This window comes from Bipolaris zeicola (genome assembly GCF_000523435.1).
Source record: "Bipolaris zeicola 26-R-13 unplaced genomic scaffold scaffold_41, whole genome shotgun sequence".
Lineage (NCBI taxonomy): Eukaryota > Fungi > Ascomycota > Dothideomycetes > Pleosporales > Pleosporaceae > Bipolaris > Bipolaris zeicola.
This window is the reverse complement of record NW_006912090.1, coordinates 88,842-113,667: the sequence shown is the minus strand read 5'-3', so window position 1 is coordinate 113,667 and position 24,826 is coordinate 88,842. Positions and strand designations below refer to the sequence as shown.

Sequence of the window (24,826 nt, the reverse complement as noted above, 5' to 3'; positions counted from 1 at the left end):
GACTACATCTGTTGCTCGCTCGTCAATTGAAGAAATTTAACGACAGACTCTGGATACCTAATTGTATATAATGCATACTACGACAATGGGACAATGCCCATATAGTGTATCCTCGTAATTGCATGTGCTCTCGTTTCTTCATTGATTCCTCCCTCATTTTTGACGTCTCTCGCCCATTCATGTGTTGCATGGTTGCCCCATTTCGACCTTGACTCACTACACATGAATCCCGCTACCCGTCCAGATCAAACATCTCCCTATGCTCCTCCCTCGCCTCGTCATCCGGCAAATTATCCGCAATAATCTTCCACATCTCACGCGCAATCTTCTCTCGATTCTTAACCGTCCTCACACTCTTCTTCCACGCCTGCTCAATCGCTTGACGTTCTGCTGGTGTGACCTGTAGGTATTCATATCTTTTTAGCAATTTTGTTTCCTTGTTCCAAAAAATAAACAAACCCAGTCATCTCAATGGCTGAATATGAACACGAAGCAAAACAAGACGAGAAGAAACTCACAATCCTCGCCTTCCCCTTCCTCAACCCATCCAGCGTCTCTTCAATCTCCGCCTTTTCCTTCTCCAGCAAATCCACGTCGGCGATCAAGTCCGCCGTGCTCAACGTCGACGTCACAGATGCAAGCGTATACCGCAGAGTTTTGGCCGTAGCATTCAGTGCTGCCGTTTGCGTACGTAGATTGGCTATTTCAGCGTCGAGGGTTGCAAGTTGTTCCGTTGTACATGTGTCTGTTGCGTCCTACATAGTAGTCAGATTGGTTAGCTCTGTGGAAAAGTAAGTGGGGGAACAAGGGAAATGAATGCCCTAACTCACCTGTAGAGCATGATATACAATCTGCTTCCCTACATTCACACAAAGATGATATCAGTTCCTCCGTTGTATGTATCATTCGGACAAAAACCAAGGCCGCAAAGTAAAGACAGCACTTGACATACCTGCTGTCCTTCCCTCAATCAACTTTTGCTCGTGTAAATCTTTGAGAATCTTGGCTGCGGAAGCTACATCATCCGTCAGTCCCGCCTACATCAAAAGGAGCATCATAACATATTTGTGTGTCTCGAGAAACGTACCTTTGGTCACTTTGTTATGCAGGTTGGCTGAGACGTCGATGGCCGAGTACGGACGGTTCTGCTTGCCTATACAAACGGTGTTATCATGGAAGTCATTACACGTAGTATGTGTGTGTGTGTGTGTGTGTATCTCAGAGGAAGATGCACTCACGCAGGTAGAGTAGCACCATGTCTGCTGCTTCATTGGCCGAGGCCTTTTCTTCAGTCTTCTTACGTGGCGCCATCTCGTACTTTTCAAGTGTATGGAATGAGAGTGTGAATAGTTTTGGTTGAAAGGCTAAGAAGTTGAACTTCTCACTGTGAGATGGCGCCAAGTCTTGTGCATGTTGTGGCAGGAAGGAGTCATCCCCCGACTGAGGCAGGAGCAAGTGTTTTGGCTATTACCTTTCCCTCCTTAGGATCTTTCAAAACTTGCAAACCAAACATCTGCTGTGATGTTTCCCCGTACACTTTACGATAGACCAAGTAATATACAGATAATCACTACATCTAGGTGATTGATGCCTTAACCTCCGCGCTCACCATACTGTGCGGCCCAATCTTCGAATTCCTTCAGTCCCTGTTTACTTACCGACGGTCGGATGGTCTGAAGACTAGCCTCAAAGTCTCGGTATTGTATTGGCCGTATCTGATCCATAGTCATAGAAAGTAACTTTTCCCCTAGTGAACGCAAAGGACCCATGGCAGCGTCTTTGGCAAGTGCTGTGATATCAGACCCAGAAAAACCTGTTGTGATATTAGCCATATGCCTATAAAACATTGATCGCATACACTCACCTTCAGTCAGCTCTACCAAACGATCGAGGTCCTCATCACTAAGCTCATGTTTCTGATGACTCAGCAGCGTTTTGATCTGCTGCTTCCTGACCCAGTCCTCTGGCAGTGGGATATATTGTCGCCTTACAAATCTTCGTCTTGCTGCTTCGTCAATAGCCCATGGAAGATTCGTTGCAGCCAGCACAAGCACTCTACTAGCATCGCCCTTCTCTTTCTCCCGTTCAGTCACTGCACTTCCAGCAGCCGCCTTTTGCAGATCAGACCACTGAATGAGAAATTCAGTCTTGATGCGACGTGTTGCTTCATGCTCCCCAGAGCTGGACCGTGACGAAAGGAGTGAATCAATTTCGTCAACAAATATGATTGACGGCGCAAGCATCTTAGCCAACTGGAATAGCGCACGAACAAGTTTCTCTGATTCGCCCAGGAATTTGGATGTTAGACTGCTTGCAGAAATGGCGAAAAACGTTGACTTTGACTCAGTTGCCACCGCTCTTGCCAACATTGTCTTTCCGGTTCCCGGAGGTCCAAAGAGAAGCATGCCGCGTGCTGGCTCTCGCAAACCCATGAACAGATCCGGCCTCAAAAACGGGTAAACCACTGTTTCCTTCAAAGCTGATTTTGCCACCTCCAATCCCGATACATCGTCCCAGTGTACTTCGTCTCCCTGTATCACAATCTCGTTCAGGATTTGCTGCGCTGCTTGCTTGTCGACACCTCGCGGAAGATTCTTCATGATTTCTTCTGTTCGTCGTTTCCATTCGTCCATCTCTTCTACTTCTTCCTCGCCCTCGGCACTGTCCGTGCTCGGGGTATCGGGTAGCTCTGCACGAATCGAGTTTCCTCTACCTCTGACCTTTTGTACTGGAGACCGTCTTTGTTTGGCAACGTTCCCGTCAGCTTCAATTGCTATAGATTCAGACAGATCATCTTGCTCGGAATCAGTTCGTGTGCGCACGTTGTTATTTGCAGGTTTCGGTACTAGTCGTCGTGTGGTTGGATCCCACATGACACTCCCCTTACCACCTCCTCTCTCAACACCACAATCGCCATATGAGTGTGCCGCTGCCGATGCAGCGAGGTTTCGGGGATCGGGCATAGTTTTAGGATATTCGTTTCGGTACGAAGGCAATGCTATGCTTCCCAATGGCGTGCCCACCAATCGTCCTGAATCTACTGATTTTCGGGGAACTGGCGGTGCTGCTCGCTCAGCAGCTCGAGTTCTGGTAGGCTGAGGCTCGTTATCATCGATAGGAACTGAAGCTACATGAGCAGTGGATGCCGAGCGGTGGTCAGCTCTTGAAGAGAGCGGTGCTTGTACGCATGGCAGTTGCGACTGAGTATTCGAGGATATGTTCGGCCTTTCAGCAGCTGACTTGTCTATTGATGAGCGTACTGAAGCAATCGTTGAAGAAGTTGATGGGTTTGACGGGCCCAGGACAGGGCGGCTCGAAGCTGATGCGGTCCTGACAGTCCATGCTTGAGTAGCTGCTTTTGAAGCATCAGGGCGGCTCCTCAACGAGTTGGGCATCTTTCCTGATGATGATTTACCCTCCCTTCCAGGTCTCAGTGTCCGCAATAATCTACCGCTTTTCTCTGGGGATGGTGTACGCGCTTTGTTCTCGCCTACAGGGCCTGGGGACAAATTTGATGCGCTCCGAGTCTGTGATAGGCTATTTTCTCGTGTTGACCCATTGCCAGAGCTTTTGCGAGGCACCATCGCGGGGCGCAAAGGTAGCGGTGGCCGTGAGAGATCGGTATAATCCAACGGTGGTATAGAACCATTCCCGAGCCACGAAGAAGATGGGTTCGCTCCATTTGGTGATTGAGCCGCTCCATGAGACGGTGCAACTGGTGTATTCGTGTCAGACGACACTGAGGTCAAGCTTTCCCTCGAATCCTCTCGGCTCCTTTTCAAGGTTTCCAAAAGGTCTACACGCTCCTTGCACTGTAGTTCTAGCTGACGTAGCGATTCGATGAGCGCTCTCTCTGTTTCGGTTGCGGGGCGGTATGTCGAGGGGTTGCGACGAGAATTATGGTAATTGATATGGTCGAGGGCTGTCCTCCAAGATCGCAATGCTTCTGGCTCGTTGTTCTGTGAGGACTCTGGTTAGTGTTCTCCCTCGTACGCGACATTGTTGGGTTGACAGGCGCTGACCTGGCTCTCAAAGTACACTGCGGTCGAACAGGCCAAGAAAGCCTCATCGTAGGCTTTCTGGGTGGTGTTGGCGCGCATAGCGAAGGAAGTAGATATTGCGCGCTCACTTCAAGTCGTCGTAGGATGCGGAGACAGGAATAGGTGTCTATCACCAAGGCCTGGGCTGGTATTGGCAGGGTCGTCTGTTGCATGCGCCAGCCTTAGCTTCGCGCTGGGGCGTGACGTAGTTGGCTGCTGCCCAGTGCATATTCGCAACCTTGAAGGCTGAGTAACGGCAACCGAGCAAAACAAAAGATGCTGCTGCGGTGGCGTTTTTCAAACATGGGCAACCCACCACCGTAAGTCAGGTTCAACTTCATGAATGCTTGCACTTGCAAAAGAAATCCACGAGACATGCGCATGTGCATGCGAAAGTGGGGTACACGACCAGAGACTAAACAGGAGCGGGCCGTCGTCTATCGATTACGCACCTACAGAGAAGCTTACCACAATAAATGCAAAGGTTCCAAAAAAAGATTAATGTAAAGACTTCAACTCTTTTGCAAGAATATGTAAGCCACAAGAGCACTGCCATTCAAGCAGTAAAAGACAAACTGTGCAAGTCGTGAAAAAGTCAACAGGTTTATTGTGAGCGGTGCCGGTCTTGAATTTCTCCTATGGTACAATTATCTGCGCAAGCCACCATGCGCTCACATAACCAAACGTTTAGACGCTGCCAGATGAAGCGTTTGGAAGAGCCTCAAAGCCTCTCTCACTACACAATGCCAAGTAGGGAGTATCGCGACACATCTTCTCGCTCTGCCCGCTCTATACAGAATGCTGGACCTCGTCGCAAATGCCCAGTGCTGCAGTAATATCCTCTCCGCGACGCCGCAGGTATATTATTCGATTTGCAAAGCGCGCATCGTCATACTATGGCGATTTTTGTAAATGATGCCTGGGAAAGGGGCCAGTCTGCATCTTCGTCTCGTTATATAGCCGTGGACGAGTTCGTACTTCTCCGAATAAAGAAGGCCTTTGCCATCTCGTATGCAGACCTACTTTGGGTTAGAAAATACCAGACTAGGCGATTTGCAAAAGAACTTACCAGCAAATGGCAGTGCTGGGCATCGTGGTGATGATTCGAGGCTTCAAGCCACGGAAATATCCTCTATAACCTTCTCTTTGGTGGATGATTTTTGCAGCTTGCACCAGACCCGAGACGTTCTTCAGTTCTACATCCCTGGCATTTCCTCGCGTTTGTAATAGCGTCTTGATAACATCGAGTGGTGTGGTAAGGCCTGCTGCAAATCCACCTGCAACACCGCCCGCAAAGCAATGTGTATAGGGATCGTATCGGCCGGTAGGGTTCATGACTTTGGAGAGAGATTCGTATGCCATGAATTGCAGGGCTGTGAAGGGAACCGTCATGCATAGTGTTGTGGGGTAGGAAACATAGAATGCGCCAATGCCCTCTGTGCGGAGGACCTCGCGGGCGCATTGCGGGACAGACTTGTATATCGAGCCGTGCATTTGCATGCGTTGTTTTATGACTGCGGGGTTCAGCAGACGCGGGGTGCTGTGGTACTATGTCTCTTACCGTCAAACGGATTCATCAATGCATCGCTGGAAATGGTGGCTGCGGCACCGCTAGCAGCTATCGACAGTTAGCAAGTGCTCGCTAGAATGCGAATGTGGGTGGCACTGCGCACCTGCTGCAAGGGGGTGGTGTTCGTGGCTCTCTCCTTCGTTTCCGCCGAGAGCATGCTTCGTGGCCTCGTACGATGCAAAATAGACAGCATGCGCGGGGCCTGTATCATCAGTCAGCTACACTTTGCCATGGTCTACGCAGTTGTTTGCGTACCCGCGCCCATTACAACACTAGACAATCCTCTCCATAACGACCAGAACCCTTCGGCTCGGGATATGGTGACCATGGCGTTGGAAATACCACTATACATGGCGCTTGGCGAGGGGTTGACGATTTGCATTCTGGTCTGTCGACAGTCAGCGCATGGCTCGGAGGCTGTGAGTGAGCGAGAGGCATGTTGCGCACCTTGAGCAAATCTACCGGGTACATGACTGAGTGTTCCTGTCGTCAAGTCAGCCAGGGCGAGTACATGGCGGCGGCGACTCCGGAGGACGTACGGCGACACCCGCAAAGGCGCCTGCGAGCATGTTTGCCGTGAGGGAGAAATTTGGTGGGAGTGCTTCATAGCTGGCGCGCAAGTTAGCGATTGGTGTCTTTCATGGCGGCGGTGCAATGGAGCTGTACTCGTGCTCTTCTTCGACAGGAACTGCGGGTGGATCATGGGGGGCCATAAGACGGCCGGCTGCAGGTGCCGCGGATTCCAGGTTGGCGGCTTGAAGAGAGGCAATTGGGAAGGGTTCGTGATAGGTCCCAGGGTGGTGCAAGCGGGCGACGGCGGTGGGTTGACGCTCGTAGGAAATTGAAGTTGTCACTTTTGTTTGCAACTAGTAACGGAAGCGCGAGATGACTTCAGCCGAACGCCGAGACGTCAGACCTAAAACGCGGCGGCCGGGGGGTTTGACTCTATCGACCATCAACTTGGCCGTTGTTATCAGTCGCTGCGATGCCGGAGCCTGATGGATGGCCACGCTCGGTCTGCGCAAGCCAATGTGTATGCGTGCCACGAGGCTGTATCTATGTACATACAAGACATGCTTCACTTAGGCGCCTCTCGACTGGCCAGCCGCCACCACTGCGGCAAATGCATCCAGACAATTTTGCACATGGCCGCGGAGATGGAGTACATTCTGAGTGCGACAGCGAGTGTCTGCGAAAGCCAGCCGGGGATGCGAGGCGAGGCGAGGGGAGAAGAGTTGTGGTAGCTTCCCTCCAGTATCTTATCAGATCATCTCCGCCCACATCTCAGGCCAGTCACAACGCCTGTTTCGCGGGCGCAGACTACGCGAATTGTATTCTACAAAAGCTTGTCTTGGGTGGTAGTGGTGGTGCACCATGACTCCGCCGCCACCCCCCACCTCGTTGCCAACGACTCACGGTAGCGTACTGTTCTACTCTGCTCTACTCTGCTCTACTCTACTCTGGACCATCCGGCTGATTAATGGCCAATATCGGCATCAAATAAGCCGCGCATAGGCCTCGACTGCCATGACTAACCAAATGCGACATGAAAATTGACAGCGTTTCACTGTTGCGCATGTGACGATGAGCCGAAGCAACCAGCTTTACCCTATGTATCGTGTAGTATGAGAGCGGACATGAATTTTGAACCCTCTTGTTTGCAGCCGCAAAATCGGTGCGGCTTCGGCCCGCCAGGATTCGGAGCAGCGGTGCTTCTCAGTCGGTCCAAGTCGGAGATAGCCACCCAGCACCGACGGTGTGAAGCTTTGATCACTGCTGTTGCTGCAACACCACCACTATACTAGTATTTTACTTCATATGCACTTTGGTATAGTAAACTCGGTGTTAGCGGATGTATCGTATCCGGTCATTGTTTAAAACAACATTGTAGTCGTTGTATTTCGTGGCAAAGGTGGCTCGTGTGGTGGGCTAGCCCGCTTGGTCTCACCAGTGGACAGAGAGGGTCGTTGCAGCGCACAGGTACAATGAGCCCTCGGTCTCGATCACTACAACAAGCAATAGTCTCCAGCACCCTTCATGACACGTTACAAAGCACCATGTTGGTCAACACCACAATGTCGTGATCCGAGATACTAGAGGTCCTCTAATTTCAACTGGGTATCAGCAGTCGCACCGCTTGTGCCACCGGGGGAAGCTGACTACATCTCTGATATTAGAAACACCCGCCAGGTAGCACAGAAGCCGATCAAACCCAAGGCCAAACCCGCCATGCGGGACGCTGCCGTATCTCCGGAGATCGACATACCACTGTAGGGAACCGTCTGATGCGTCGGTCGACTCGTCAGTCGTGTGTCGGAGGCCGTGGGCCTCCATGGACTGGACAAGATCAGGCAGCCTGTGTTCGCGCATCGAGCCCCCCACAAGCTCACAAATCTCGGGTACAAGTAAGTCGAAGCACGCGACTGTTGATGCTGCGCCACCATCAGCTGTTGCGCCCGTCGATGGCGCCATGTAGAATGGCTTGATGTTACGTGGGTAGTCAGTGACGAAAACGGGCCCGCCGTTGCCTATACTTTCGGCCAGGAAACGTTCGTGTTCGGTCTGGAGGCCGTCTTCATGGCCAGGCGCGTACTCAAATTCGGCCTTGCCCTGAGATATAGCGTCCTGGAGGTGCTGTACGGCGGCTTTGTAGGTAATCCTTGGCCACGGCCCGGCTATCAACCCCTGCCACCGTTGTGCGAGCGCATCATGCGACACAGATGCGCTCTCTTGTTCCTGATCCCGCGCCCGCGCTTCAAGGAGCTCCTGGCCTACAGCCGAGGTTTGCAGCTCAGAAGCAATGGAGCGCAACATGTCCTCTACCGTGTCCATGACAACATTGAAATCGTCGACAAAGGCCATTTCGGCTTCTAGCATGTAAAACTCACTAAGATGACGGGCCGTATCACTCTTTTCGGCACGGAACGTGGGGGACAAAGTCCAGACCTTGTTCACTGACTGAGCCAGAGCCTCAAGGTGGAGCTGGCTCGAGACTGTCAGGTACTTTGGAGAACCAAAAAAGAAGTCTTGATGGGGATTAGCCTTGTTGGCGGAGATTTGATCATGTGCAGATGGTGCTTCGGGCGCCACAGTGAAGACCTCGCCTGCGCCCTCGCAATCCGAAGACGTAATGATTGGCGGATGACATTGGACGAAGTCGTGTTTCGCAAAGTGGTTTGTTACTTGAGCTGTGACTAGAGACCTCAACCGCAGGATAAGCGAGTTGAACGGCAGTCGACTTCGCAGATGCGGGAGAGTGCGAAGAAACTCTGCGGTCTGGAACTTTTTCTGTATTGGGTAGGTCTGAGACGGAGCAACACAATCAGATGGTGAAGATAGTCACTGTAGATCACGGTAGCAAACTCACGGTGGCATCGTTGTCTCCCAATATGCGCACATCAGTGACCTGGAGCTCATGAGACTGCCCCTGGCCTGGTGAAGGCGTCCATTTGCCGGTGGCTGTGACTGCGACGCCGGTCGAGAGCCTGATGGAGCGGCTTGTCAGCGCCTGGACGAGCAGCAGTAGAGGCGGCGACTGACCCTTCTGCTAGCTGGGGAGGGAGGACGGCCTGGACGGTGCGCAAGGTCGAGCCGTCTCCAATGGCGGCAAAGGCAATTCGCTTCTGCTTGCGCACAGTGCGCACATAGCCGTTGACCGTCAGGGTGGCACCATCCGGGAGAGGCTGGCGTGCAGAGGGTGAGTGTGCAGAGGGCCTCAGCAGCTCAGCAATGGTGCTGGGGCGAAACGTTGAAGTGCAGCGAGGACGACATGTCGGCCATGCACTCGGCCAGGGAGACGCGGCGCTGTGATTTGGAGACGTGTGCTGAGGGCGGACAGGCGTCGTCAGCGGGCGCAGGACGCACCTCATTTACGCGGCGGCAGATTGCACCTGTCGAGCAGTGCGGTGTAGCGTGTAATATACAGCAATGGGTGTTGCCGTTGGCGTTGACGTTGTGTAGGAAGCGAAGCTTGGAAAAAGCGAGCTGGCGCTTGGGCCTCGCGCTAGGATCGCGTCAACCTGGCCGTTCTTGGGCGCTCGTCAATCGTTCGTGTGAGCGACCGGCCGCCCGCCCTGAAACGCTAGGCCGCGAGCAGGGGAGTTGCGGACATGAGTAAGGAGTCGGATGCTTATGTATCGACTGGGAATCATACTTACGTACGTGCATGGATACCTACTGACTACATACACATTCTATGAACAGACTTTTAACATGTTTGCAGCACGAGATTCAGCCCTGGCATTTACACACAACATCCACACACTCATCCACACATACATGCGTATACACACAACACCGCAGCCGCCACAGCTCGCTGGCAAAAGTATATATATACACACTACATGTAACTACACCTACGTATGTACATGTATGTCAGCAGCCCCCCCCTCTCCGCCACCACCACCGCCGTTTTCGTCCTCCCGGACAGCCATGTCCCGCAGCAAGGGCCCGATGATGCCGTGGCCCTTTGTCGTCGTCGTCGTCGTCGTCGCCGCTCCTCTCTGCCTGCTGGTGCCACCTGGCTGGCGGTGAGGGAAACACGCACTTTGTGGCACTGTGGCCCGGCTACGTGTGGCGGGCTCGACGGTAAGCAGCCATTGATTCGATGTGCCATGGTGCCCTGCATCTGGATTCTAGTGCCGACGCTATTGCTGCGACGCTATATCGTGCAGGATCTTGGTTACCAAGTGCTAGTAAGCTGTCATCATCGGCTGCCCAGCGCCGCCAGATCCTTCTAACCCGCTTCCAACCCGATGCAGATCGCTTCGAGGTCTGGCCGATCGATTCAGCCACGCATCCCTGCCTTGCCCGTCCCAGCAAACCCGACACGGCTCTTTGTGGCTTCAGGTGCCTGGCAGCTGCCTGGGTTCACAGCAGTGCCCCCAGCACCAGGACCAGGCTTGCAAACACACGGCACGGCTGCTACCGGCCACCTAGTACATGCATCATGTCTCCATCCCTCCAACCGCTGTCCCCGTGTCTGCTGCCAGAATGCCACACCTCGCGCGCCCAAACCCACAGGGGTCTGCCAGATTCACGCAGACGACTGCCGCTTCTGTAGCTGGTGCATTTCTGCTGCCCCAGTCTAGTCGCCGACTCGATCTGGGGCTACGATCTAGCTTGCCTTATTACACGCCCGTTGCAAAACCCGCATTCGACTGATATACTGTCCCTTGGCCGGTCTGGCGCCGTCTGGTCACAGGCCCTCACTCACTCGCTCCCTCTCCCTCCCCCGCACTGCCTTGCTCAAGTCTCGTGCTGCTGTAAATCACTGTCCTCGCCCTCCTTCCCGTGTCGTTGTTTCTCCAGACTCGTCCCTCGACTTACCTTCCCTTGTTGCTCTGCCAGCCTCAGCTCACGAAACAGCCAACACTCCACCTACGTCACCGTCGCCATGCCACAATCAAGACCAAAACCCTCTGAAATAGCAGCCGAAGCAAAGCGAGTATGGATGCCTCACATTTGGAAACACTACATTCGAGACTCCAAGACGTCATATCTCTATCCAGATTCTGCACAAATACGAGTCAATGTCGACAAGCGCTCATCACAACGAACCAGAGTCGCGGTCATGGAGGGCGACCCTGTCAACTATGCCCTGGGCTGGTACCAGAGTGCTCTCAATGCGGATCCAAACTGCAAGAGAATTCCTGTGGTCAATGTAGCCAACGAAAAGCGCGCAGGTGGCGACTGGGAATCTGGCCTCATGGCTCCAGAAGAGTGCTTTGCGCGGAGAAGCAACCTGGTCCACGCTCTCACCATGCCCTGGAACGCACAATTAGGCGTCGAAGAGAATTTCTACCCCATCCCACAAAGAGGTGGCATCTACTCTCCCGAAGTGTGTATGTTGGGGTGCTAGCCAAAAGTCCGCCTCGGCACGAGACTCACTACTAACAAGCCACAGACGTTTTCAGAGCCGGTCCGGAACAAGACTACGCAGCTTTTGCAGACATGGCCTCACTTCCCGTGATATCAGTCGCTCCAGTGCGGCGTCCAAAACTTGACGAGAGCGGTTGCAAATACTCATTTGCACAAGAACGAGAGTTAATGCGAGAGAAGATGCGAGCAGTGCTGCGCATCGCATCCTACTGCGGCCATCGAAACTTGGTTTTGGGCGCGTTTGGTCTCGGACCAATCTTCCGCAACCCGGCGCAGGAAGTAGCGTGCATGTGGAGACAATTACTCTTTGAGGAAGAAGAGTTCCATGGCGCGTTCCAGGATGTAGTCTTTGCCATTGACAGTAGCATGGTCGGATCACCAAGCAAGGGCTGCATGTCTGACGTGGACATTTTTAGGCGCGAGTTCGATCCTGCCACCATTTGGCCAACAAAGTGGTGAAAGGGTGACAAGATTTGACTATCATTCCCCCTCAAAAAAGACCGTCGGGAATGAGGCGCAACAAAGAAATCAACAGTCGCGTGTGCCACGTTTCAATTACGAGGACACACGGGAATTCCGCAATCAAGGGCAGTACGAGGTTGCATTACGCACATACATACTAAGTACACATATACTACTCACACACATGCATGCATACATACCGTTCATGCTGGCAATCACAAAAAGGCGGAAATAACCTCCGCGCAGGCGCAGGAGAGAGACAGCCAATAGAGTGGTAAAAAGAGCGAAAAAGAGGAAGGGAAGGGCCAAAATGGACCTGACTCGGTCATGAAGTCATGGGATGTGTGGTGAGTGGCAGGTGGGCAAGGTGGGGTGGGGGGAGGGGCGGCGGTACCTCTCTTTGGTTCTGCACACAGAGAGATAACCGAGACGAACAAAGGTCAGATCTCGCCGAACCCGACAAACTCTGACCAGGTGGCGCGATTTGGGGCCTTGCTGCTCGATGCTGCGGCTAAAATGCTGCCAACGCCTTATCTTGGAGAGGGGGTGGGTGGGTTGGGAAAGTATAGTGGTAGCCAATCAAGTATTTAATATATACATGTATTAGGTAAACTATGGACGGCAAGTCATCTTTTCTTTTTGCTTTGCTTTACTGTGCACTATGTCCTTGTGGTTTATGAGAGCACATCTTTGTAGTCAGGCATAGTCTTTATTTTTGCCTCCGTCCATCCAATTTGCTTTTCGCCTTGTTCACGTGTGAAGCGACGTTAGAGAAAGCGGGTCATCAAGTCGCGGGGGGAAAAGGTGACAAGGACGGGAAGGGAGGGGAAAAAGAGGGAATCCATGTGTGCGATAAAGTGTTTCTAATCTGCAACCAACGCCCTTCCCTCCCCTCCCCCACCTTCCGATTGCTGGTTGCCTTCTATTCATCCTTTCTGTTGACCTCCTTCAGAAAATTCGCCCGATTCGTTCCTTGCTTGTTTCCATATAACCCCACATATCCCAGCCCCGGGTCATTTTTTATTTCAGGGAGGAGGAGGAGGGGTGTGTGCATGTTGCTTGCTGACCGGGACTCCTTTTCCCCGGTCCGTCCTTACTTACCTTGCTTTTCCCTTTCGTTCCGCAGAACGTTGGACGGACAATCACTCACTCACGCACTCACACACAGACCCCCGCCGTCCCTTCCGCCGCCCGTTCGGCCGTTCTCCCAACTCGTCTTACGTGCGTAACTCAAACTCTCTGGTTGCAAGGGAAACACTTTTTACTGTGTATAACTTTACTGGTTTTTTTTGTTGTTTTTTTGACTTTTGTTTCCTCCCGTTTCGCCTCGCTGCAACGGCGTGTACTCCGTCTTACGTGCGACGGTTTTTCTCTCTTTTTGAAAACCTCCTGGGGCTTTCAAACGCTCTCTGTTCTGTTTCTGGTGCTTTCCGCTTGCCCCCCCCCCCATGCCCCAAATTAGACTTCTTTGATTGACCACTTGTATGTACATATTCTCCAAAAGGAGTCATGACCTGCTTCTTTTTTTTGCCGAAAGCAATAAAGGTACTTGTTTACACATTTATATGTAGGTATTGCGCTAGCCTTTTTTCCTTTCTCCCCAGACGGGTATACTTAACCTTGATCCTTACCATTTCCTTTCACTTTCTCACTTTTTCTTTGGTCTTTGCGACCGAGGCAGAATGCGCACGGGACAAGTGAAGGGCCAAGACACGGGATGTAGATGCCGATGAGATTTGGACGGGGGTGCACTCGCTATGGTTGCTCCTTGATGAATAATGTACCTGGCGGGGCCGTGCGTCTGGAGTGCATGGGAGCTAGAGGGGAATGTGCACGCTTGTTTAATCTTGGTTGGGTATTTCGACATAGTGGTACGTAGATGAGTCGTGGTCATGGGACTGGATGGTTAGTGCACGTGTGTGTGTGGTAGCAATTTATTTCTACCTACTAGTACGTAGCAAAAACTTTGCTTGCCCAACTTCGATAATCATCTTTCATTTCGTTGGGGGCACGTATAGTTTGCGGCCTGCAACTTCTCTCGGGGATGTGCCTGCATGGTTTCGGGGCCGGGTGACGACATTGTGCCATGTTGGCGCTTAACATGTATGGAAGCAATAGGGTTTCGAGGGCGCATCTAGTCGGCCTCAACATCCATGTCCATGTCTATTCGGACTTGGTTTTACTCATCTTTGTAACTGACAAATAAGTTCGCAGGTGGATGGTTCGGGCTTTGTTCTGCTGCATTGGGGCATGCATACTTACCGACTGTGAGTACATGTGCATGTGCATGTGCATGTGCATGGGCCTCTTGATTAAAGAGTTGTGGAGAATGTGATGGGTGAGGGGCACTTTGCATGTGATGCATGTTGGAGGGTGAAGAAGTGCCGACTTTGTTGGCCCTTTCACTATATGCATCCTTGAAGTATATTATGGCAAGGTTTGGAGTTATATACCATTTTGAGTCAAGCTGGCTCTCGTTTCTGTGGTGCACGCCATGCTGATCCTGCTCATCTGCAAGCGGGCTAGGGAATCGTGTATGTTTACTACTGATACTACTGGTACTACATATCGTACATATTGTACATGGTCATGAGCGGCGTCAAAGGAAAAACAAGACTACTACTCAAGGCATATGAGCAAATCTTCGGGTAGTGCCGCGAATTACCTGTTCTGACTTGGTAGAGGTAACTGCGGTGCTGTAATCTCGCCGCCTTGCATTTCAATTTTTTTGATGGTTTGCTCGCGTTGGTAGTTGACCACTCGTTGTTTCTTGAAGTATTCAACCTGGTGTTTGTTAGCATTGCTCTCCCCCATCCATCCCTGCGGTCCTAGACATGTGATGCCGTCACCCAACACTAGACCAAGTAGCAACTCACCCAGCTATGTGCGCAGTTCTTCTCAAATTCCTTGTCCAGCTGTCCACAGAAGCTTGCAGCTTTGTCCCTTCCAGACTTTGTGTTTATGCTATCCAGGATGTTGTTCTTGTCGAGGCATTCGAAAAAGGCGTCGCGTGCTGCATAGCATTGTTTGCGATTTGACCGTGAGGGTGACTCGAATGCGCCGCCTTCTGTCTTCTTGACGCCGGAGTCGTCTTTTGAACTCGAGCCGAACCAGCCCATGGTTGTCGAATGTCAAGTTGCGGAGAAGGGCGCGGCGGAGTCGGAGATGGAGGCGGAGGTAGGAGGTTGAAGCTGGCGCACGTGTCAGACTGGAGCGGTATAAATACTTGACATGAATTGGATTCCAGAATTGCGTACTTTGGTATAGTGTATGGCGCAAGGCTCTTTGGTAGAGCTGGTATGCAGGGCTGTCGGTATTAATGTAAAGCAGAATGTCGAATTGGTGCTTGGCAAAAGTTCCCACGCTATGACATCGGCGCTGACGCTCTACGTTTCGCCGAACCCTTCCAGCGAACCATCCGCGAACAGGCAACCTTGCCAACTAGTAATACAGGACCAACCGACGTGACCTTGGGACTCTCCACTCCATATGCTCATGCCATAGCGCATCGCCTGCGTATTCATGCCACGCCGACGCCGCCCCCCTCGACCCGGTGCACTCGCGGATCTCTCGCCAATTCGCATCCTCTCCCAGATTGTCCTCCTGCAACTCGCATACTATGCATGCGCCGGGATCCTCATTCTCTTCACTGCCCTGGTAGCGGGCAAGGAGGTCAGCCTAGATCTCCTCTTCAACTGGCAGAGCCTGAGCGGGGATACCACGGTTGGATGGACATTGGGCCTGGTCTGGATGTTGAATAGCCTCGCCTGGTAAGCCCTCACCTACGCGCTCCGTGGAGTTGTACAACCGTCTGACATGCCACAGTGCCATTTTCATACTACTTCTCATCGCCCGCTCCAAGCTTGTCCTTGACTTTGCCCTTACCGTGCACTTCATACACTTGGTCGTCACCTCCTTATACACGCACGCGATACCCGCGAACCTCTTCTGGTGGGCGCTACAGATATGCAGCGCGACCATCATGACTTCTTTGGGTATGTGGGCATGCCAGTGGCGGGAATTGAGACCCATCAACTTTGGAAGCAAGACGTCTGCGCGACCGCAACCGCAACCGCAACCGGCGGCCGAAGAAGAGGGCGGCGAGTCTCGGGGCAGGGGCAGGGGTAGAGGGAGGGATGGCGCGGGGGAATACGAAATGGTTGGCATGAATGAAGGGGACAATAACGTTTGATCACTCCCCATCCTTTGCATAATAGGCGTTTGGGTTCGCCTGACTTGGACATATCGATTGGCATCGAAACAGCATTTTAATATACCCGGAGAGAGCATAGAGCATTATACATTAGCATTTGGATCAGACGTCAAACGGTCTGTTCGGTCATCATCACTGTGGCTCGTTAACGGCACTCGAAGCTTTGTATCGCTCTGCCTCTAAGAAACCATTCCGACGAACTATCTTCGAGTTCGACTGTGCCGTCCCTCAACATGAACCACGGCAGCTCATCTAGCTCCCCTTCACCTTTCATTGCCTCTTTCTCTTTGGCATCCGTCTTTGGCGTGATTCTGCACATGATCTTGTCTAGGCGTTCTAGTGATATCGAACGGTCCTCGACTGTGACTGCCATAGCGATTTTGATAGCGCTTAGACGATTTGGTACATTAAGACCTAGCTATAGTGTCAGTGGCTCTTGAAGAGGATTAAATGCTGCTACAGTCTACAGATAGGCAGCGAGCTTGTCCGAGACGTGCACGTCGTTGAAAGCTCCAGCCCCAACGGCAAAGTAACTTACCAGCGACGATCCGTGTATTCAGTGGGATTTCTGCCAGCTTTTGCATTTTGCTTCCGCTCTCAATAAATGCCAACATGACGTGGATGTTGTTCGACTTGAATCCACCTGCTTGATGATCCGGGAGAAGAAGAGGTTGCTGTGCTGTATGTCGTGGTATGCTGGCAGCGAAGACGAGAGACGCGTACGCGAAGCTGTATATGATAAACCTGTTGAACATGGCTGAGGTATGGTGTTCTGAAGCAAACAGTTGTATTGAGAAGGTGGCTATCTATATTTCCAGGCGAGTTGTGGCGCGTGTTGTGCGGAGAAGCTGCTGTGGCCCTGAAACCAGACGATATAACCCCTCTCCACTTATACTTCCTAGCAACAGTGCCGAGGGCCTAGATGTAGCGCATATTAGGCTCTTCTATTGGACCCAAAAGACTAAGTGAGAAGGCTAGGCCATTGTCGGTAAATCGGCATCGATGTTCTCTTGGTGCTATTTCCATGGATGTCGCCAAAATGCTTCCAATCAACATGGTTTGAATTGGCGGGAAGTATAATGCATTCAGGGTATTCGTCGGATTTGTTCGCCAGATCCTCCGGTGTTTCCTCAGATAATGAAACCCCAATACTAACCAGCAATGTGATTAGAGACACCGGTACGCTGCTCTGGAGGTAAGCTGGCACGCGACCCGACTGCACAACATGCCCTACTAGCGCGAAGCACGGACGCTAGTTTCTTAGAACGAAAACAATCCCTGCTTCCAAAGCTTTCCTCACCACCAGCCTCTTGGTATCAGATGCTGCATTGATCTACCACTAACAGTTGTCAACTAATGCAAGCGCGCAGCGTTAGATCCCACAATGAACCCGGATGATCAATACTTCAGGCAATGGAACCCTGAGCATCATGAGGACGATAGAGGCTTCCCACCTGTTCCGGGTATCTTCGAAGATGATACCTCCAATTTGATGCAGCCAGCTGCGCAACATAGCAGACAGCAGTATCCTGTTCATTTTCTACAAAATGGGCTGCCGTTTCCTTCCCACCCAGTGTACCACCAACCTGACTTTCAGCTCTCTCAATTTCACCATCAACCGCCGACCCGGAATCCGTACATACCTTTAATTCCACTAAATGCCGTAGAAGATTTAGAAGAAGAAGAGCCTTTGCCACCTTTTACCAGTGGCAATTTTCAAGATCCATTTAACAGGGCTTATGCTACTAGTGGGCCGGCGGTCTTTGAAGGGTTCATCCCAGCGAACCCTGAACAAGAGGACGAAGATGAGTATACGGAAGCTAGTGAATTTCACTCTTCGATTTATGATCGTGAATTTGAGAGCTCAGAAGAAGAGGAAGACGAAGACGACGAAGACGAAGACGACGAGTATGAACGTATGCTTGAAGAAGAGGAAGAGCGGGAACGGCTACTGCAAACTCAGAAAGACGACTCTGAAGTTGACGCAGACTATTCGTCCGAAGATGCACAGCAAGATGAAGGCGATCCTGACGAGATGGAGCTGGGTGTCGAATTCGAGGACATGGAAGGACGTGTCAGGTACAAGAGAGGGAAAGGTAGTAACAGAAAGTCCATCAAAAGCCCCGCGATGGGTGGTACCATACCCACTTCGAGTACTCGAGGGAGGCGTGGGGGCAAAAGAGGGCGCCCTTCAACCAGAGGGCGGGGTGGTAATAGTGGCGCTAGGTCTACACGTGGCAGAAAGCGAGGGAAACCTGGAAGCGAGAAAGGTCCTCGAGGTCCCCGCGCTGTAGCCGACCCTGGCGCAGAATGGAAAGCCTTGCAGCAACAGGCCAACGCCAAATTCATCGAGAAGGATTATGAGGCAGCCCTTTCATTTGCTCAGCAGGCTATCCAACTCAACCCAGAGATTTTCGATGCATATAATATCGCCTCTGAAATCTACACTGAGATGGGTCGTGAAGAAGACTCCATAGCTGTACTGTTAGCTGGAGCGCCAACAAAGCGTGACCCTGGTCTTTGGCAGTTCATCATCGAGCGTATCCAACAGTTAGACCCGGAGCAACACCCACGTTTCACTGATGAGAACAAGTCGGCTGCTATACTTCCATGCTTGAATGAGATCATCCTGCTCAATAACGACTACGAGGCTCGCAGCCACAAACTCGAAATCGAAGCACAGCTAGGGCGTTCGTCTAAGTGCGTGTTACTGGGCCTTAAGATGCTCAAGACGCGTAAAGAGCAAGGAGAAGATCCGGACACCAGTGTGCTGAAGATCATGGCAATGATGGGCACTGCATCACCAAGGCAGACCAAGATACATCTCCACAAGCTTATCGACAGCTTTGAGGAGGCTATTGATGTGTTCACGCAACCCGGCCGGGACCCAGTCACGAATGACCTTGACTGGGAATTAATCAACATCTATCTTGATCTATTAGACAGAGCAGGCAGTTACGCTAAGGGAATCACAAAGCTGAAATCACTTTCGCGATGGAAGCAAGGCAGACATGCAGAGACGTTTTGGGATGAACTTGACGATGACCGCGAGTTTGATATTGAAGACGAGCCAAGACGTGTCGCTGTTCCACAGTTTGTGCAGAAGTCCCAAGATGCAAAGTATGGCTCAACTCTTCCACTAGAGATCAGGGTAAAACTTGGGTTGTTCCGGCTGCGTAGAAGTAAGGATGACTTCAAAGAAGCTATGGTATGTATAGTAGTGGCTGATGAAGTTGTACATCCGCTGATTGTAACAGCACCACCTGGAAATGTTGGAGCCAGACGATCAAGGCCCAGATGCCCTCATGTGGGACTATGAAGATCTCTTCCGAATTATCGGCGATGCCTTACATGCTACTGGCCACGACAAGAATGCGCTACGTTTCTATGAGCCATTGTTTAACAATGACTCTAGAGAGTTCAATCTTATGAGCTACATTGGCTTGCACACTTGCTTCAAGAATGAAGGGCGGACTGAAAAGACGGCAGAAGTTATTCTTATTTTAAAGAAATGGCCAGCGAAGAGTTACGATGATCTCGCTGTTCTTGCAAAGTTCTTCGAAGACCAGGGCATGTGGCAAGAAGCTGGACAGCGTGCAGAGACCATTTACCGCGATAAGTATGGCCACAAACTCAAGGCTCTGGGCTTTCAGGCCTACGATGAGCTCAGAGTATACTACTACAACCAACGTAGACAGGCTCGAGGTAGGTATGCTGTTCGAAAAAGCACTGTACGGAAGAACAGAAAGAAGATGCAAAAAGCGACTGGACAGAATGACGAAGAGGATGATTCGGCGAACGAAACAGGAAACAAGGAGCTCCCAGGAATTGTCGCTCCTACGGAACGACCCAAGAAAGGTCTGTTCCGAACAAAGAGGACCAAGGCGCCAAAGATCCAAGTATTCCTTGATGTGCGCGAAGAAGACGCCGAACCAGCACCCGACGCCGAACCCAGGCCGGCTACGATTGAGGGCACTGATGTGCCATATCGGGCAATTACAAATAGACTATTCCGCGGAAAACTTCAAAAGCTTGCTACCGACTTTGCCGACGATCTGAAGGCTGCGAGAGCTCAACATCGAGAAATTGTCTCCAGTTTCAAACGACTAGATGAGATATGGGCGCCAGCAGAAGATGGAGACGAAGAAGCTATCAAAGAAGTCTTATCGATTACCCGAGAGCTGATTGAAGAGTTTTCAACATTTGACTTGTTTTATTCGAACAAAAAAGAAGACCTCATGACCTACTTCCGACGCGTAACAGCCGGAGACCTTTGGAAAGAATCAGCATTGATGGTACTTGCTGTGGTAGCGAATAATGCTGAGGACGGCGAGACAGACCCTGAACTCCAAGAACGACCTAGTACACCCCCGACTGATTTCTGGGGCATCCATTTCGACAAATGGTGTGATGCATTTGGCCGTTATGCCATTTTACTTGCTGGCGAGGGTGATGAAGAGCAATGTTTTGCTACACTCGATATTGCTCTCCAGGCCAATATCTTTCACCGCTCCCAAATCTACCATCGGCAACTTCAAATATGTCGACTCACCTGTGCCCTTGCAGCCGACAACTCACCACAAGCCTCTATTGCAGCGCGTTGGCTTCTTAAAGAATACCCGTTTGGTACCGACCTCTTCCGTCTATACAGCTCCGTCAATCGTCTATGCTCTTTTCCCGAAGGCTTTGCAACTGGTCCCGCATACAAAGTACTCATGCGCTACATAAAGACGGTTGACTATGCACTCCTCACCCCGAAACAACGTATCGAGTTTAACTTCAGCACCAAAACTACCAAAGGCGGTTTCAGAAATAATGTCAACATCGAGGACGTGGACAAAGTCAAGGGCCACGACCCCGCGCTCTTTGCATTATACGCACACGTTCTGATGTGCGGTGGAAGCTACATGGCAGCGCTAAACTACTACTTCCGTGCGTTCGCTCTTACGCCTGAAGATCCAGTAATCAATCTAGGTATAGGCGTAGCATATATCCAACACGCTATGAAACGCCTCTCAGAAAACAGGCAGTACCAAATCCAGCAGGGTCTGTCCTTTGTCTACAGATATTACGATCTCCGCATCAAAAGCCCACACACCATTCATCGCCAGGAAGCAGAGTTCAACGTCGGTCGCATGTGGCATAGTTTGGGCCTGGTTGCGCTGGCGCTTCCTGCGTATGAAAGATGTGTTGCTCTTAGCGAGCAGGTGAAGAAGGAAGCACAGGACCAATGTATAGATGGGAATTGGGGGTGTGAGGATTTCAGCACAGACGCCGCATTCGCGATGCAGAGTATCTATGCCATTAGTGGAAATTTCGAGGGCGCGTTGGAGGTTACGATAAAGTCGCTAGTCATTGATTAAATTAAGAACAGTAGCTTGTATCGTGTGGGTATCCTGAACTAGCAATAGTGGTTGTCCTTCTCTTGGACAGTCTTACGTACGCCTCTGTCCAGCCCAAATTCCAAGTTTGATCACCGTTTGCTATTGATTCTTCGTGAAAGATACACAACTTTTACTAAAAAGAGTAGCAGGTCTAATGCGGTCAAGCAGCGATTGCCAGCCTTGTTGCTGTTGGCGACTGCGGGGTTGCGTGCACAATAACACAGCCCCCTTCCACTTCAGCTCACAGCACATCCCATCCCAAGGCTGAAAGCTCCAGCATTTCTCTTCCTATTCCTCTCACGCATCTTTACTACAATTAAGAGCTTACCTGTTGATCTGTTCCTGCCGAAACGCGCGAGCGAGAGTTTTCTGGCGCCCATAATCAACAGATATCTCCTACGCAAGCACTATTGCAAAACGCCTTGGTTCTCTTCCCCATGAGAGCCCTAAAAGGCGTGATTGCCTCCTCAAACACCCTGTTTCTTATAGTTTATCTACAGCATGGCTACATTAATTGTTCCACAATCCAACGCATCGTATGTCCGTTGAGCAAATCATCTAGTCATGCATCTACTAATACTTTTCTTCGCTTCAGCACTAATCTCTGGACCGAGGCTATAGCCCAGTTACCTGCTGAACACAAGCACGGAATCAACTTTGCTCAACATGAGAAGATCGATATTCTCAAAGATCTACGCGAGAAGGCCGAAACATCAAGGAATCAATTCATGAAATCGAGATGGAAGTACACTCGCAAGAGCGGAGAAACGGTGATAATCAGGGATGTTTTGGAGAAATTTCTTCGATGGCTTGATGTGTTCAAGGAGATTGGAGATGTGGCTGTTCAGTACGATCCCACGCATGCTGCGCTTCCTTGGGCGGGTATTCGCCTCATCTTGCAAGTGAGTGCTGCATTGGTTTCCAAGAAAGATATTGACGTAGCTTCAGATTGCCTTGAATGATACCGAAAAAATGTCCTTGGTCATGGAAGATCTTACTTGGGTATCTGAGCTGATTTGTCGTTACACTATCGTAGAAGCTCTGTATATCTACGATTCATCAGCGGCTTATGAAGCGCTACAGAAAGCTTTAGTCAAACTGTATTCAAAGATTCTTCTCCACCTATCTAACATAATAGCATACTTTGAGCAGGGGACTGCAAGTAAGTTTCATCCTCTACGTAGAGAGCATATCTGTTAATGAAAACTATTAGAGCGAATAATAAAGAGCGCTCTTCTTTTCGACAAATCGTTCGAGTCATCTCTGGATGAGATTCATAGAGCAGAAGCACAGGTAAAGAATTGTATATCTTTGGCCGAAAGAAATGGTGAGTACTAGCTGGTTTTTTAAGAAAGCTTCTTCGGCACTAGACCTTGAAAACCTCTTCCTGCGACTTAGAACGTTGAAAGAAATTTGGTTTTAGTACTGGAATGGTCTTCACTATCTAGGATTTTTTCTTGGATTTGGGGAGGGAGCTATCTGCTTTTAATCATCAAATCCGCTAACAATTTGGCAGATAGTATCGAGAAAAATGATAAGCTAGCAGCTCTACTGAACTCCATGAATGCTCCACTGAAAAGAATCGATCGAAATCTTGAGCATGTGCAAGACAATCTTGAAAGTAAGTGACCGTGGTATTCGGTCGAAAAGCAGCTCACACACACAGGATCGGAGCGCACGAAAATTCTTCAATGGCTCTCTTCTGAACCTTATATGGGACACCACAAACAAGTCAAGAAAGATCTCCTAGCAGGGACTGGGATGTGGCTCCTGGATCACGCTATCTTCAAGAAATGGAAGGACGACAGCGCATCTTCCATTTTATGGCTCCATGGGATCGCTGGATCAGGCAAGAGTAAACTTGTGTGAGATTCTCATACACTGTGTATCCGTGAAGAACTTGCTGATATTATCAGGTCGATTGTAATCGACGATGCGATGAAGAATTTCCAGGCTCGAAATAGCCCGCAACCAGTATTCTTCTACTGTTCAAGAAATCCAGCAGAGCCTTTACGGGCGAACCCCAGAGGAATACTTGCTAGTATTGCGCGCCAACTATCAAACACTGAGTTAGGGATGCCTCTTCTAAAACCTACAGTCGATATGTACAAGAGCGAAGAGAGCCAAGGGTTTGCGTCTGGACAGCCCGACATGACAGAAATTTGCGACCTCATCACGGAGCTCATCGAAATCTACCCCCAGACGACGATCATCATAGATGCCATGGACGAATGCGATCCAGAGACACGATGGGAGCTACTTGAGTATCTGGAGACAATTCTCAAAAACGCATCTAGGCTGGTCAAGATTTTCGTTTCGAGCCGAAAGGACCAAGATATCGTATTGCAGCTGAAGAGCTACCCGAATCTGGAGATAAACTCTGTGATGAACTGCAACGATATTTCACGATTTGTCAAGAACGAGACAGAACAGCTGATTCAGCGTAGAAAGCTACTATACCGTAGCGATTCGCGAGATGAGCTCAAGGAGCTGATTATTTCCAAAACGACCGCAAGTGCTCATGGAATGTAGGTCTGGCTACGCATACTCAAATCTCTTGATTTTGACATTCTCCTTAGGTTTCGCTGGGCCAGCATGCAATTGCAATATCTTTGTTTGTTCACTGAAGATGACGATATTAGATATGCCATGGGCCGACTTCCGCCCGATCTGCGTGAGCAGTACAACCAAGTCTATAACAAACTTTCAACAATGCCAGGCGATTATCGACAGACCATTTTCAAAAATGCCCTGTGCTGGTTGTTATCAGCTCAAATCACACTTCGAACTAATCAGTTCCTAGCCGCGGTAACGGCAATTCCCCATGAAGGCAAAAATGCCCCAGTTTCTCAAGAAACGATTCTTGAGTACTGCAACAACTTCATCATTCATGACTCACAGCTTGACACCTTTCGCTTCGCACATCTGTCCGTGCGAGAATTTTTGGAAGGAAGACCTGAGTTCAGTAAACCATCGTCCAATAACTTGATAGCGGAAGCTTGTCTCTGGATCGTACTATGTAAAATTCCAACTCCAGCAACCCAGAAGCTCTTCCGTCATGTTAGTTGGAAACCCGAGATTGAGCCCTCGTAATTGAAGCACTTGATTATGCACGATTTTACTGGCCTACTCATTGCAGAGCAGCGGGAAATTCCAGGAAATCGGGCACTTTGAGCGTCGTTTTGAAACATCTATTCTTGGATGAAAGAGACAAAGGGGAGACTTCATTCATGGCTCTCTGGATGCGGGATATTATCGTTCATCGCATACCAGATAT

At 50.6% G+C, this 24,826-nt stretch overlaps 11 protein-coding genes across 11 annotated transcripts; 5 read left to right on the top strand and 6 right to left on the bottom strand.

The window, feature by feature from the left end:
• Nucleotides 1-232: 232 nt before the first annotated feature.
• COCCADRAFT_91306 (uncharacterized protein) lies at nucleotides 233-1,311 on the bottom strand (the record flags this gene model as incomplete). The annotated part of the gene is made up of 6 exons (XM_007712282.1): nucleotides 233-400; nucleotides 519-755; nucleotides 831-859; nucleotides 953-1,015; nucleotides 1,088-1,153; nucleotides 1,239-1,311. The coding sequence occupies 6 exons, from the start codon at nucleotides 1,309-1,311 to the stop codon at nucleotides 233-235; spliced, it is 636 nt and encodes a 211-aa protein (XP_007710472.1).
• A 281-nt stretch (nucleotides 1,312-1,592) lies between these two features.
• COCCADRAFT_91419 (uncharacterized protein) lies at nucleotides 1,593-4,100 on the bottom strand (the record flags this gene model as incomplete). The annotated part of the gene is made up of 3 exons (XM_007712281.1): nucleotides 1,593-1,813; nucleotides 1,865-3,959; nucleotides 4,023-4,100. 3 exons carry the CDS (start codon nucleotides 4,098-4,100, stop codon nucleotides 1,593-1,595), a joined length of 2,394 nt encoding a protein of 797 aa, XP_007710471.1.
• A 578-nt stretch (nucleotides 4,101-4,678) lies between these two features.
• On the top strand, nucleotides 4,679-4,876 carry COCCADRAFT_35233 (uncharacterized protein; the record flags this gene model as incomplete). Its single annotated transcript, XM_007712270.1, has 1 exon — nucleotides 4,679-4,876. The coding sequence occupies one exon, from the start codon at nucleotides 4,679-4,681 to the stop codon at nucleotides 4,874-4,876; it is 198 nt and encodes a 65-aa protein (XP_007710460.1).
• A 116-nt stretch (nucleotides 4,877-4,992) lies between these two features.
• Nucleotides 4,993-9,479, bottom strand: COCCADRAFT_35231 (uncharacterized protein; the record flags this gene model as incomplete). Its single annotated transcript, XM_007712268.1, has 10 exons — nucleotides 4,993-5,059; nucleotides 5,110-5,554; nucleotides 5,602-5,658; nucleotides 5,714-5,812; nucleotides 5,866-5,998; nucleotides 6,058-6,093; nucleotides 6,150-6,219; nucleotides 7,877-8,913; nucleotides 8,978-9,095; nucleotides 9,151-9,479. The coding sequence occupies 10 exons, from the start codon at nucleotides 9,477-9,479 to the stop codon at nucleotides 4,993-4,995; spliced, it is 2,391 nt and encodes a 796-aa protein (XP_007710458.1).
• Nucleotides 9,480-11,005: 1,526 nt separating this feature from the next.
• On the top strand, nucleotides 11,006-11,949 carry COCCADRAFT_91402 (uncharacterized protein; the record flags this gene model as incomplete). Its single annotated transcript, XM_007712280.1, has 2 exons — nucleotides 11,006-11,453; nucleotides 11,516-11,949. The coding sequence occupies 2 exons, from the start codon at nucleotides 11,006-11,008 to the stop codon at nucleotides 11,947-11,949; spliced, it is 882 nt and encodes a 293-aa protein (XP_007710470.1).
• A 1,990-nt stretch (nucleotides 11,950-13,939) lies between these two features.
• COCCADRAFT_35229 (uncharacterized protein) lies at nucleotides 13,940-14,317 on the bottom strand (the record flags this gene model as incomplete). Its single annotated transcript, XM_007712265.1, has 2 exons — nucleotides 13,940-14,086; nucleotides 14,219-14,317. The coding sequence occupies 2 exons, from the start codon at nucleotides 14,315-14,317 to the stop codon at nucleotides 13,940-13,942; spliced, it is 246 nt and encodes an 81-aa protein (XP_007710455.1).
• Nucleotides 14,318-14,613: 296 nt separating this feature from the next.
• COCCADRAFT_91269 (uncharacterized protein) lies at nucleotides 14,614-15,071 on the bottom strand (the record flags this gene model as incomplete). Its single annotated transcript, XM_007712279.1, has 2 exons — nucleotides 14,614-14,736; nucleotides 14,829-15,071. 2 exons carry the CDS (start codon nucleotides 15,069-15,071, stop codon nucleotides 14,614-14,616), a joined length of 366 nt encoding a protein of 121 aa, XP_007710469.1.
• Nucleotides 15,072-15,474: 403 nt separating this feature from the next.
• COCCADRAFT_91321 (uncharacterized protein) lies at nucleotides 15,475-16,144 on the top strand (the record flags this gene model as incomplete). Its single annotated transcript, XM_007712277.1, has 2 exons — nucleotides 15,475-15,722; nucleotides 15,778-16,144. The coding sequence occupies 2 exons, from the start codon at nucleotides 15,475-15,477 to the stop codon at nucleotides 16,142-16,144; spliced, it is 615 nt and encodes a 204-aa protein (XP_007710467.1).
• Nucleotides 16,145-16,310: 166 nt separating this feature from the next.
• COCCADRAFT_91368 (uncharacterized protein) lies at nucleotides 16,311-16,920 on the bottom strand (the record flags this gene model as incomplete). Its single annotated transcript, XM_007712276.1, has 2 exons — nucleotides 16,311-16,583; nucleotides 16,633-16,920. 2 exons carry the CDS (start codon nucleotides 16,918-16,920, stop codon nucleotides 16,311-16,313), a joined length of 561 nt encoding a protein of 186 aa, XP_007710466.1.
• A 629-nt stretch (nucleotides 16,921-17,549) lies between these two features.
• COCCADRAFT_3520 (uncharacterized protein) lies at nucleotides 17,550-21,528 on the top strand (the record flags this gene model as incomplete). The annotated part of the gene is made up of 2 exons (XM_007712235.1): nucleotides 17,550-19,373; nucleotides 19,423-21,528. The coding sequence occupies 2 exons, from the start codon at nucleotides 17,550-17,552 to the stop codon at nucleotides 21,526-21,528; spliced, it is 3,930 nt and encodes a 1,309-aa protein (XP_007710425.1).
• Nucleotides 21,529-22,050: 522 nt separating this feature from the next.
• Nucleotides 22,051-24,642, top strand: COCCADRAFT_3519 (uncharacterized protein; the record flags this gene model as incomplete). Its single annotated transcript, XM_007712234.1, has 8 exons — nucleotides 22,051-22,085; nucleotides 22,145-22,451; nucleotides 22,498-22,711; nucleotides 22,763-22,876; nucleotides 23,066-23,170; nucleotides 23,216-23,414; nucleotides 23,466-24,077; nucleotides 24,129-24,642. The coding sequence occupies 8 exons, from the start codon at nucleotides 22,051-22,053 to the stop codon at nucleotides 24,640-24,642; spliced, it is 2,100 nt and encodes a 699-aa protein (XP_007710424.1).
• Between the last annotated feature and the right edge of the window lie 184 nt (nucleotides 24,643-24,826).